Here is an 11,652-nt window from a genome sequence, read left to right as displayed (position 1 = left end):
TTTATGCTGATTAAATCATATTTTCACTTGAATAAAATAACTAGAAAATATGCGAACTTTTGATTTCGTTGTGGTTTTTACCAAACATTTACTTAACCATTAAAAAACGTTTTGATAATGATGTCAATTGGCCAAGTGTAAATGTGTTTGCTTTTGTTTGTTGCTTAATTCAAGCGAGACACGAGCGGTTCTATGGTGTAATGGTTAGCACTCTGGACTTTGAATCCAGCGATCCGAGTTCAAATCTCGGTAGAACCTGTCAGTAGTATTCTTTTTTCAATTTGACATTTTGTTTTATATTCTCTAAAAAGTTTATTTTTAAATATTTGTCGACTACATGTAAAGTTAAAAACGCATGATAACATGCATTTAATTAATAAAATTGCTCTAACGGCGGCTTCATTATTTTATACCAACATCTTGTCAGTGAAGAGTGGAGGCAATCAAGATTTATCATACATGATCTACATATAGTACCAAAATCGTTTTAATGCTAATCTATAATATTGATTTATTAGCTCATCCCAGCTCGATTCTATCAGATATACTTATTTGATGCAAGTGATCAAATACCCTTCATCTGCATCTCTATTCACTTTATTATGTTTCTTAATTCCTGAAAGCTATGTATATGCAAATAAATAATTCTATAAATATTTGTAGAGGACCAGCCTACATTAGAAATCTGTGTTATCAGCTGCATTTATTGTTGATTCCAATAAATCCAATCAAGTTATCAAGCTCAAATCAAATGGTCAAATATATATATATATTATCATATATTCAAATTTACATAAGTTGATACATGGAAAATTCTAATTGGCATTGACCTTGTGGTGTAATTTCATTTAAAGATCCGAAAGTAAGAATATTCGTATATTTCAAATAATTTGGAACGTGATTCAATCAATGTTAACGACCCTTATACACTGAACATAATATTTGTTAACTTCTTTTAATTAAATTTAATTTGTTTAAAAAAGAAAATTTACTAAAAAAAGTTTATTACTGAATAAAATGTTGATCAACTGAGCTGCACTTTTACAAAATACACGCACCTTATACCTTTTAGGAACACGATTTTGTCTCAGTGTAGCAACAGAGCAGAGAATATATACCGAAAAAAATTAAAACAAATTGCAATGGCAGCTATGACAACGAAAATGAAAGCAAATTCAATTAGTTTAGCAACAAACAGTTATGTACATAGTTATGAGTACTATATATGGGGCCTATGTATTTATAAATCGGAAAAAGCGACTTGTTGTTGTTGTTGCCATGCTTTTTGGGGGCCTGTTGCTGTCGTTGCTCTGCTGTCGTTGCTCTGTGCTCAGTTCCATGCGAGGCGTTGAGTGGAAACGTGCCTGCCGAGTATAGATTCGCATTAAGTATACGCCGCGTGATGCCAGTTTTTTCGAAAATATTGTCGCTGACCGGCTGCGGTAAGTCTCGCAGGCAATTGCGTTTGTCTCTTATATATGGTATATTATAATATATGTATATATATATTCCCATTATGCAATCGTCTTATGCGCGCAGCAGGGAGGCAGCAGCTGCGGCCGTACAGCGCGGCAGCGCAGTCCCAGCTGCGCGAGCTGCTTGGCCAACAGCTGAGCGGCATCCAGGAGGCGGGCACATTCAAGGCGGAGCGCATCATCACCTCGTCGCAGAGCACGCAGATTACGGTGCAGGGCAGCGATCAGAAGATACTCAACTTTTGTGCGAACAATTATCTGGGGCTGGCGGTAAGTTTGCGTATGCGTGAGGATCGGGTGACTCTCTTAATGGGCATGTTCAATGTTTAGAACAATCCGGAGATTGTGCAGTACAGCCAGCAGCTGCTGGCCAAATATGGCGCAGGCTTGAGCTCGGTGCGATTCATTTGCGGCACTCAAGACATACACAAGCAGCTGGAGCGGAAGATAGCGCAGTTCCATGGACGCGAGGATACCATATTGTATGCGTCCTGCTTCGATGCCAATGCGGGCATCTTTGAGGCCATACTCACACCAGAGGATGCCGTCTTCTCGGATGAGCTGAATCATGCGTCCATCATTGATGGCATACGGCTGTGCAGGGCCAAGAAGCAGCGCTACAAGCACCGCAATCTGGCTGATCTCGAGCAGCAGCTGCGCTCGACCGATGCCCGTCTCAAGCTGATTGCCACCGATGGCGTCTTCTCCATGGATGGCAATATAGCGCCGCTGGCACGCATTGTTGAGCTGGCCAAGAAATATGACGCACTGGTCTTTGTGGATGAGTGCCATGCGACTGGCTTCTTTGGTGCCACTGGACGCGGCACTGAGGAGTACGACAATGTCATGGGCGAGGTGGATATTATCAACTCAACGCTGGGCAAGGCTCTGGGCGGCGCCTCCGGCGGCTACACAACGGGACCAGCAGAGCTAATCTCATTTCTGCGACAGAAATCGCGGCCATATCTCTTCTCCAACACACTGCCGCCGGCGGTGGTGGCCGTGGGCTTGAAGGTCATGGACATGCTGCTCAGCTCCAGCGAATTGACTCAGCGCGTCCAGAGCAACACCCAACGCTTCCGCGAGGCAATGACCAAGGCCGGCTTCACCATTGCCGGCGAGAATCATCCCATCTGCCCGGTCATGTTGGGCGATGCGCGTCTCGCCTCCACCTTCGCCGATGAGATGCTTAGTAAGTCGGATATTTAATTTGCCTTTCTCCTCTTTTTGTGTTACATTAAAATTTGTTTTAATTCTTGCAGCGCGCGGCATTTATGTCATAGGCTTTAGCTATCCGGTGGTGCCACAGGGCAAGGCACGCATCCGCGTCCAAATCTCAGCTGCTCACACCGAGACGGAAATTGATCGGGCTATTCAGGCATTTATTGAGGTCGGTCGCTCCCTGAAGGTCATCAAATAAATGATACTATTGTCAAGTATTTTTGTGCTGCATTTATAATAAATCCAGGAATTTTGTTGGATTTACCAAACCAAGCTCAGCTTAAATATATAGAAACTATATTTTATTGAAATATTGTTGACTATTTGCCTGGATATAAGCATTGTTAATCTCAATAGCTGCTGAGCTTCATGCCTATATCTCACTGTTGGACGATTTTTTAACTCTGTCCGACTTTCTCTTTGTAACTTTTTTCGTTCTCTCAATCTTCTCTCGCTCTCTTGCTTTCTATGTCTAACGCCTTATATCGCCCTTCTATGCGATTTTCAAAATTTCAAGATATTTAGATTTTTACGTTTTATACAACCGTGCTCTGTTAAAAGTGCATAAAATATTCGAAAACAATTGTTTTGCGTTGCTTTATTTGGTTCGTCTGATTAACTAAGCTGCTTTTACTATGCATAGTAAGTATAATAATAATAATAAACAGTTTGAATTACACATTTAACTTAAGATTAAATTGCACATTAAATCAATGACTTTTCACAGCGGGGCAAAATGCAGGCGCTGCCCGACTGTTTACATAAAAGCAATAACAAATTAAATACGAGTTACTAAACAATAATTACAAATAATAATAATTAAACAATACGAAAATAAAAAATACTTTTATAAAGCGAGAATTGTGCGAAGATTGGGCTAAATAGTTTGCATAGATGCGCAACTGGAACAAGGATTCGATTTTTAACTGTGACTATGAGAGCTTTGGTTAGTTTATGCATGTGTGTGTATGTGTATTTGTGTGTTGACTGAGATGAGTTGGATTGGGTTAGTCCTTCGTTGACTACTTGTTGACCAGTCCGCGCGCCTTGGGATAAGCTGACGCTGGCTTCTTGGGCGGCACACGGCCCGTGGTCGGCCGTCGGTTCGAGTCGAGAGCTGAGCCCGGACTGGGCAGACCGCTGCGTGTGGACTTGACGGTACGCACGTTGGACGCGGCGCCCACACTGCTGGGTGTGTCATCAGTTGAAGCCGCGCCGCCACTGGCATTGCCATTGATGATGTTCTCGAGACGGGAACGCAACGACTTTGTATGGGTGTCCACAATATCGATGTCATCGCCGGTTTGCATGGCCTGAGCGAGCACCGCCTGCAAGGAGGCAGACACCTTGGGCGTTTTGTACTCTTGTGTTGTGCGGCAGGGCATATCCAGCTCGTAGCTGACAATGTTCTCGCTTTTGAAGCGCAGGGCACTGGGTGCACTCGATTTGGCCTCCTGCAGTGCATACTCGGATATGGGTCGTCGGCGCAGGGGATGCGAGACGGGACGCTTGTTGCTAAATTTGCCATCGCCGGCATTTATGGGCAGCGGTAATGAGGCAAACTTCCATTCCTCTTGCTCCTCGTCGTACTTGGCCTGCGTGTAGAGCCGCTGCTTCACCTCGATTGGCACAAAATTGTCAATGATGAGCAGCTGGCGCTTCAGCTCCTTGACCAGTTCGTTCTGTGCCATCTCCAGTTCGCGCAGATCTTGATTATGATCGTGTTTGCAGTCGTTGAGCTCCTGCTGTAGCGCTAAATACTTGGCATAGCATTTGGAAAGTTTGCGTTTCTTTAACTCGACCTCCTGCTCCAGCGATACATTGCGTTCCCGGATCTCCAATGTTGTCTCCTCCTGCAGTTCCAGCTGCTGTTGTATTTCAATTTCACGCTTCTTTCGCTCCGCTATCTCCACCAGCTTTTTCTCCAGCTCAATTTGACGTTCGCTGTACGTGTCCAGCAGATTCTTGCCGCCGCGCACCAGCTGACCCTCCAGCTCAGCCAGTTTGGCGGCCAGCTTTGCGTTCTCTACACGCTCTCGCTCCAATTGCTCACTGGACTTGGCCACTTCCGCCTCGTTTTCCTTATCCGACTCTGGCTCCGATACATCTGCCTCGCTCTCCGCCTCGTCCTCAGCCGCTTGCAGCTGCTCCTGCGTTACGCTGTCCGGTAGCTCGCGCTGTGCCGGCTCTCGTTTGGGCTTCTTGACGCGCTTCTTGGCTGCTGCAGCCAGTTTCTCGGTGCGCTGTTGCTGCTGCGGCGCAATGAGACGCTTGAGTCGCTCAATCTCTGCCTGGTACTCTTTCAGTTTGGCATCCTGCGGATCCTCATTCTTAATGGGCTGGTTCTGTATGTTCTTGGCGCGCTGTGCATACCGCAGCGTTGTCAACGTCTCGTTGTAGTTGTAGTTCGAGGGTCCAATGTTGGCAATCATAATGGTCTTGGAGTTGCCGCCCAGCGAGTCCTGCAGTAATCGAGTCAGCTTCGAATCACGATACGGCACATGGGGCGAATTCTCTGCAAGCGCGGAGATTACATTGCCCAGCGAGGAGAGCGCCAAATTGATTTTGCTGGCCTCCTTGAGGCGTTCCGCCGAAGCGCCAGTCTTTGACTGACGCTCACTGCCAGCCAAATCAATGAGATTCAGTTTTCCCACTTTAATCGTGTTCGTCTCCGTGTCGCACATCTCAATCTTAATCATGAATATGGCATGCGAGCTGCAAAGTAACAGTCAGACCATTAATCAACCGTCTGCAGCTTTATCTCAAGACTTACCGCGAGCTGTGCTCGTTCATGTTGGTGAAGCCCACGGTGCGATTCTTGTTGCCCACCTTCATGACATTCGTCATGTCGTCGACGCTCTTGCAGTTGATGGCATGCAGATTGGGCACATAGACGCCGGAGCCTCGTTCGCGCACCTCTAGGTGCTTGGAGTTGGGTTTTAGCAAATCGCGCAGTTCCTCCATGTAGATCTCCAGATAAGAGACGTCCACCAAGAACTGAAAGTTCTCGGTGCGATTGATGTGCAGCCAGATTTGCTCAAACGTGCGCGGAATAATGCCCATCAGATCATCATTGTTCCGCACTCCCTCCATCGTAAACGTTTTGCCCGTGCCCGTTTGGCCATAGGCAAAAATGCAGCCATTAAAACCATCCAACACGGAGCTGACCAGCGGGAATACCACCTCGTGGTAGAGCGTTGTCTGTGTTGCAGCCGCATCATATGCCGCATCGTAGGTGAACACCTTGCGCTGCTCCTTATTGACATCCACCAGATTCTGTAGCTCCACCACACCGCGATTCGGATATACATTGACCACTTCCGGTGAGCCCTCAGTGCGCTCCCGATTGCTCATCGGACGGCATCGCACCACCACCTGAACGCACTCGTTTGGCGTTTGGCTATTCGCTGTGCCAGGGCGTTTGCTCTTCGCACTCATTTTGCTGTTGGTGCTGCTGCTGAAGCTGTTTTGGAGACGGTGACTAAAGCAGCCTTGCCTTTGTGCCCCCTTTTCACCCCGCGCTCAGTGGCCGTTTTTGTCTGGGGCTGTAGCTGTGACGACAAACAAATGTCAAATAAAATCAATAATTTGACAATGGCACAAATTGTGGCAGCATTTTCTGGCGTTTTTATGTTATCATTTCTTCTGACAAATGACGTCACTTAATTAGCCAAATATTGCGAACAATTTGGAGTTTAACGCCTTGCAATAATTACCTGTATTTTTAAAAGCCAAATTACTTCACCTTGAGTTCGTTTTTTTTATTGTTCAGCTGCTACCGCTAGCAAGGTTATCGATAGTAATTCGATAGTTTGTTGAGCATTTGCTAATCAAAAAATACCATTTTACTTATCGAAAACACTTAAAGCGATAAATCAAAATGTATCGGCCTTTGCGATATACGCGCAAAACTTGAAAATCTATTTAGCAAAACTACTAAAATAATTAATGCGTTTATTACGTCAAATATTTTACCTAGAGGATTTTGACTTATGCGCAGATTTATTATGATCTGTTGCGCCTCGCTTGCGTTTATTAAGGGGATTACGCGGATCGTAAACATCGTACCAGTCATCACCTTTGGTAGATGCATCTTTGGCCAGCACAGGCACATTGCTGTTGAAATTTAACGTGTGCGCCAACCAGTCGTCCCCAGTGATTTCCTTTTCCACAACACTGTCGTCCATTTGCTTAGGCTCTTCATCGACATCCTCCTCAGTATTCGATTTATATTTGAATTTGTCCAATTTTGATTTGAACTTAGATAACAAGGCCAATGTAAATTCCTCTCTGATATAAGAATTTCAATTATTTTCACATGGGTTATATATTTTATAACTAGGCTACTCACCTTCCTTGTCCTTTAACAGTGTCTTTTGTCTTGGCAGTATACATTTGTTTTACTTGAATGAAATCTTTAATATAATGATTTTCGCTGGCTCCCTTAATGGCATCCTTCTTTGAATTCTTTTCGGACTCCTTGGAAAGTTGTTTCTCCTTGCTGACCTTATCCATTTGATATTGCCGCTTCAATGACGCAATTTCTTCACGTATTTTGGACCTAAAAATCAACATTAATAGTGCCAAATACAAACAACATAGAGACAGTTATGCACATACTTTTCTTTGGAGATTTTCTGGTTTTGTTCTTGCTCCTGGGTCATCAGAATGTCCTCATCGTCATCCTCTGATTCGCTTTTGATCTGTTCACGTTTGACCGGCTTTGCCGATGTGGACTTAGTTGCTCTGGCGAGTTTACTCTTTATAATATCTGAGCAAGTGGCGGCTTTTTTAGTGACAGTCTCTTCGCAGTCATCTGACAAATTTTCCTCGCTTGGCGCTCGCTCTGTTTTGGGCACCTTAATGGGCTCCTTGCTTAGCTTTGGGTCATCCGTGGCATCATGTAAGGATTTTGCTTTACCAGCATTTTGTTTTACAAATATGCTCGTTTCCTGTTCGTCCCCTTCGGCCTCCTCTCCAAAGGAAAGTAGTCCAAAGTTTCTAAAGAAAACTTCCTAGTGAAAGCCACAATATTTAGGGAAATGTAATACTTACTTTACGCCTTGCTTTTCTTTTTTGGTTTTCTTTGGTTTTGAGGCTGCTTTGGGCAAGGAGCGCGGCACAATATCGTTGAAGGGATTGCTAAGCACTTCTGTAGAAATGATGCGATGTGCGTACATGGGGCGCTCCTGGTGATCGACGATGCCCTCCTCCAGCTTAAGCATATTGAATACTGTATCGCCCGTGATTTTGCCAAAGAGTGTGTTCTTGTTTTCCAGCTCTGGCGTCGGCGCAAATGTGAAGAAAAATTGTGAGGCATTGTCATCCTTGCCAGAGTTGGCCATGCCCACCAGGCCACGACGAGAGTATCGCAATCGCGAATGGAATTCATCCTTAAACGGCTGGCCATAAATCGATTCGCCGCCAGTGCCATCGCCATTCGGATCTCCGCCCTGTACAATGAATCCCTTCACCAGCCGGTGAAAAGTTGTGCCATTGTAATAGCCCTCCAGGCAGAGTTGGACAAAGTTGCGACACGCCTTTGGGCATTCTCTGGCCCACAGTTCTATGTCAATATCACCAACTGTTGTTTTCAACAAAACTTTGCCAGATGTTGGCGGCTCCTGGATGTAAATATTGCTCATTTTTAAGCAAATAAACAAATAAGACTAAAATTCTATACTGCAGCGTCGCTAGGCTGATGGTTGGCAACGCGTTTGAAGAAAGTCAGGGCTGTTTGTGCCAACAGCTGCTTAAGTTCGTAAAATATATCGATGTTTTAATATCGATATAAATACCTGTTGCACTCATTTAAAGTGCGTACACATCTTCAAAGCATAATGTGCCAAAAAATACCAATGTTCGTTACTAAGCAACGGTTTCTTTTTACATTGTGTCGTCCTTGGCTTTGCTTTCAATTTCAAGAATTAAAAAACCTACCAAAGAAAGTTTATAGAAGTTGTAATGAATTTTAGCGACGACCCACTGGCTGATTTACTCAGTGATAATAGTTTGGACAATGACAACTTCTTCGACGCGCCACCCGGCGGCAATGCAAAAAAACTGCCCAAATCCAACAAAGCCAAGACTAAACTGGAGGATCTCTTTGGCATAAAAGAGGAATCGGAACCGGACGCCCAAAATGCCACTGCAGCAAAACAAACTAATGCCAAACCGTCTGCTTCGAGCACACCGCGCATTGTCAAACAGAAGCCGACGCTATCGATGGACGATGCCGACGATGATGACTTAGGATTTGATCCCAAGCGGCCAAAGAGCAGCGGTGGCGCCAGGAAAAACCTATTCGACGATTTGCTCGGGGCGGCAGAGCCTAAACGAAACATTTTTGATGAAATTTTAAGCGGCAACGAGGCCGCACCCAAACGTCCCGCTACTGCAAAACCCTCAATGTCCCGCCAGTCAACGGATACAACGACGGACAACTCCAACGTGCACTCACAGGCGCGCCCTAAAACAGCAGCGGGCGCGGGCGCGGGCAGGCGCAGTTCAGCCTCTGTCCAATCCGCCAATCTCAACGCGGATCCTTTGGGTCTATTTGGTAGAGAGAAGGACACAAATGCCACAGTTTCGGGTATGTCAACGCCCGTGTCCAAGAAGCGCGGCACGGCTGACTGGCTAGGCTTGGCTGCAGCGCCCGCAGCTGCCGAGGGGGAGCTGGAACGTGCCGCCTCGCCACCAACGCCAAAGTTAACCAAAGAGCACCCACCAGCGCCAAAGAATACCTCCGACATGCTGCGCATTCCCGACTCGGACGAGGCGGAGCACGAGCCGCAACAACAGCCAAGCACGCGGCCGACTGGGGACACCACAGTGCAAAAGATCCTATTGCTAAACAGCCTAAACTTGGAGAGCAACCACAGCTACAGTGCTCTGCAACAGCAGGAGACGCAGCTGACGATCGCTGCCCAAATGAAGGACCAGGAGCGCGCACTGCTCGAAATGCAGCTGAAGCAGGAGACGCAGGATCGCAAGTTTCATGAGCTGCTGCAGCAGCAACTGCAGCGCCAGCAGCAAATGGAGGAGCACATCAAGGCGCAGCAGGAACGCATCAATATGCAACTGCAGTTGATGATGAGTCAGCCCGTCTTGGTGCGTGCCGAGCGCCCAGAATATCTGCCAGCTGCTGCTGAAATCAAAGCGAAAATCCCATCTGATTCCGTGCCAGCCAAAGATGACGGCAAGGAACAGCTGCTGCAGCTGGAAACAGATGTAAAGCGTAATTTACTCGAAAAGCAGCGACTTGAGGAGCTGGTGGCCAACATGAGAGTCAACTACGAGCAGGAAATCGAAATGATCGAGAGCTCCTATAAGTAAGTGCCTCAATACAAGTTCCATACAGATCTCGAAACTGTTTCCATTTCAGAAAACAGCTGAAGGTATTGGAGCAGCACTTGGCTGCTGTGGAGCAGCGCTTGAAGCTGGAGAACACCGAAATTACAGATTACTACTCCGGCAAGTTGGATAAGCTCAAAGGCGACTATGATCTACAGATCTCCAATTTAAAGCAGGATCATGAGGACGATTTGCGCATGCTGCGCAGCTCGCATGAGGCGGACATGGAGCGCATAAGGCAAGCCAAAATACTGGAGCAGGCCACTGTGCAGGATCATGGCAGCTACTTGGAAACGCTGCGCATGGCATCCAGCGATTTGCAAGAGCTGCGCGAGGGCCTGACCACGACCAAGGAGCGCGAACAGCAATTGGAATTGCGTGAACGCCGCCTGGCTGACGCGGAGCGCCGTCTAAGGATCGACGAGGAGGGCGCCGAGCAAGAGAAGCGTCGTCTCATGGAGCTAGTGAGCACGCTGGAGTTGCAGCTGGAACGCCTGTCCAAGGACTCCGCCGAGGAGAATTGGCAGCTGCGTCAGCGCATGGCCAGCATCGAATCTGAAAAGAAGGCATTCGAGCGGGAGAAGCAGTTCCACCGCGAGCAAATGGAGCGCGACGAGAAGCGAATCGCGGAGCTAAAAAATCTGCAGCTGGCCGAGGTTGAGCGCCTGCAGCTGGATATGCAGCAGGAGCGCACGCGCCTCCTAGTTGAGCAGCAGAAACTGGAGATGCAGCACAAACTGCACGAGCAGGGCGACTTGAATGCTGAGCGACTGGAGCTGGAGGCGCAGCTACAGGTGGCACGAGATGCCATTAAGCGAGCGGATGAGCAGCAGGAGCGCTGTCACAAGCAGCAGCGAGATCTGGAGCAGCGCAAGCGGGTGCTGCTGGAAAAAGAGAATGCGCTCAACATCAAGGAGGATGAGGTGCTGCACACGTCCAGCGACTATCGGCGGGCCATCAAGCGTTTGCACGCTGCCGAGCACAAGGCTCGTGAGGCCGAGCAGCTGCTGCATGCCAAGCTGCAGCTGCTGACCAACCGTGCACAGGAGCTCAGCGAGAAGGAGGCACAAATCTCGCAGGAACGCATGCTGCTTAGCCAAGATCGCATGACTCTGCACAAGATAAAGCAGCAGATTAGCCAAAGCAAGTGCGCCCTATGCAAGATGGGCGTCGAGAACGTGGAATTCGCGCAACGCATGGCTGGCCAGGGCAAAGGAAACCAAGGCACCAAGAATGCAGCGACTCAGCCAGTGACACAGGGTCAGGTGCAGGTGCAGACTCAGTCGAGGTCTCAGCTGGAGAATAGAAATGTTAGTCAAACGGGAATGCCTGTGGGCGATATTGTTGAGCGCATGCTGGACGAAAACATTGAGGCCTCCTATCGCAGAATGTACAATTTGTCGGATAATGAAGATTTGGACTATTGGACAACAGTTGGGCTTGATGACGATTCCAAAAAATTAGTCCTGGACAACGGCAATAGTTTAGACATCGAAGACTTAATGTTGGCTAATCTTAACCTGCACTGAAAACTTTTAAAATAAAAGAAACACTATTTCTAAAATTGTAAAATTACAAATTTTTAAATTTTAAAGCTGCTTAT

The 11,652-nt window shown here is 47.0% G+C and overlaps 4 protein-coding genes and 1 non-coding gene across 6 annotated transcripts; 3 read left to right on the top strand and 2 right to left on the bottom strand.

The window, feature by feature from the left end:
• The first annotated feature begins 186 nt into the window (after window positions 1-186).
• Window positions 187-258, top strand: Trnaq-uug. The gene has a single exon. It is a non-coding gene; the product is annotated as a tRNA-Gln (tRNA).
• A 782-nt stretch (window positions 259-1,040) lies between these two features.
• On the top strand, window positions 1,041-2,967 carry LOC115767142 (2-amino-3-ketobutyrate coenzyme A ligase, mitochondrial). 2 transcript variants are annotated; one of them, XM_030711320.1, is made up of 4 exons: window positions 1,041-1,442; window positions 1,543-1,745; window positions 1,806-2,667; window positions 2,738-2,967. In XM_030711320.1, exons 1-4 carry the CDS (start codon window positions 1,403-1,405, stop codon window positions 2,893-2,895), a joined length of 1,263 nt encoding a protein of 420 aa, XP_030567180.1. In that variant the 5' UTR covers window positions 1,041-1,402; the 3' UTR covers window positions 2,896-2,967. The 2 variants fall into 2 exon arrangements, with proteins under 2 accessions (XP_030567180.1, XP_030567171.1); XM_030711311.1 differs by having other exon boundaries at window positions 1,042-1,442; window positions 1,540-1,745.
• Window positions 2,968-3,336: 369 nt separating this feature from the next.
• On the bottom strand, window positions 3,337-6,476 carry LOC115768409 (kinesin-like protein Klp68D). The gene is made up of 3 exons (XM_030712981.1): window positions 6,413-6,476; window positions 5,470-6,247; window positions 3,337-5,411 (listed from the first exon to the last, which is right to left on the bottom strand). The coding sequence occupies exons 2-3, from the start codon at window positions 6,132-6,134 to the stop codon at window positions 3,719-3,721; spliced, it is 2,358 nt and encodes a 785-aa protein (XP_030568841.1). The 5' UTR covers window positions 6,135-6,247; window positions 6,413-6,476; the 3' UTR covers window positions 3,337-3,718.
• Window positions 6,477-6,660: 184 nt separating this feature from the next.
• Window positions 6,661-8,409, bottom strand: LOC115766988 (spliceosome-associated protein CWC27 homolog). Its single transcript, XM_030711088.1, has 4 exons — window positions 7,752-8,409; window positions 7,317-7,697; window positions 7,048-7,257; window positions 6,661-6,986 (listed from the first exon to the last, which is right to left on the bottom strand). Exons 1-4 carry the CDS (start codon window positions 8,339-8,341, stop codon window positions 6,668-6,670), a joined length of 1,500 nt encoding a protein of 499 aa, XP_030566948.1. The 5' UTR covers window positions 8,342-8,409; the 3' UTR covers window positions 6,661-6,667.
• Window positions 8,410-8,623: 214 nt separating this feature from the next.
• LOC115769608 (trichohyalin) lies at window positions 8,624-11,623 on the top strand. Its single transcript, XM_030714507.1, has 2 exons — window positions 8,624-10,027; window positions 10,081-11,623. The coding sequence occupies exons 1-2, from the start codon at window positions 8,661-8,663 to the stop codon at window positions 11,576-11,578; spliced, it is 2,865 nt and encodes a 954-aa protein (XP_030570367.1). The 5' UTR covers window positions 8,624-8,660; the 3' UTR covers window positions 11,579-11,623.
• The last annotated feature ends 29 nt before the right edge of the window (window positions 11,624-11,652 follow it).

The sequence above is a fragment of the Drosophila novamexicana genome, unplaced genomic scaffold (assembly GCF_003285875.2).
Source record: "Drosophila novamexicana strain 15010-1031.04,08,12 unplaced genomic scaffold, DnovRS2.1 tig00000009-arrow-pilon, whole genome shotgun sequence".
NCBI lineage: Eukaryota > Metazoa > Arthropoda > Insecta > Diptera > Drosophilidae > Drosophila > Drosophila novamexicana.
Note: the sequence above shows the minus strand (reverse complement) of the source record. Positions and strands in the feature narration are given on the sequence as shown.

Bases quoted from the DNA above. Each gene is read 5' to 3' on its own strand.
- LOC115769608 (XM_030714507.1), top strand. From the start codon at position 8,661: ATGAATTTTAGCGACGACCCACTGGCTGATTTACTCAGTGATAATAGT. The intron at 10,028-10,080 runs GTAAGTGCCTCA...TTTCCATTTCAG, and splicing joins ATGATCGAGAGCTCCTATAA to AAAACAGCTGAAGGTATTGG.
- LOC115766988 (XM_030711088.1), bottom strand. From the start codon at position 8,341: ATGAGCAATATTTACATCCAGGAGCCGCCAACATCTGGCAAAGTTTTG. The intron at 7,698-7,751 runs GTAAGTATTACA...AGTTTTCTTTAG, and splicing joins AAAGAAAAGCAAGGCGTAAA to AAACTTTGGACTACTTTCCT. The intron at 6,987-7,047 runs GTGAGTAGCCTA...TTCTTATATCAG, and splicing joins ACTGTTAAAGGACAAGGAAG to AGAGGAATTTACATTGGCCT.
- LOC115767142 (XM_030711311.1), top strand. From the start codon at position 1,403: ATGCCAGTTTTTTCGAAAATATTGTCGCTGACCGGCTGCG. The intron at 1,443-1,539 runs GTAAGTCTCGCA...TTATGCGCGCAG, and splicing joins ATTGTCGCTGACCGGCTGCG to CAGGGAGGCAGCAGCTGCGG. The intron at 2,668-2,737 runs GTAAGTCGGATA...TAATTCTTGCAG, and splicing joins CTTCGCCGATGAGATGCTTA to CGCGCGGCATTTATGTCATA.
- LOC115768409 (XM_030712981.1), bottom strand. From the start codon at position 6,134: ATGAGTGCGAAGAGCAAACGCCCTGGCACAGCGAATAGCCAAACGCCA. The intron at 5,412-5,469 runs GTAAGTCTTGAG...GTTACTTTGCAG, and splicing joins ATGAACGAGCACAGCTCGCG to CTCGCATGCCATATTCATGA.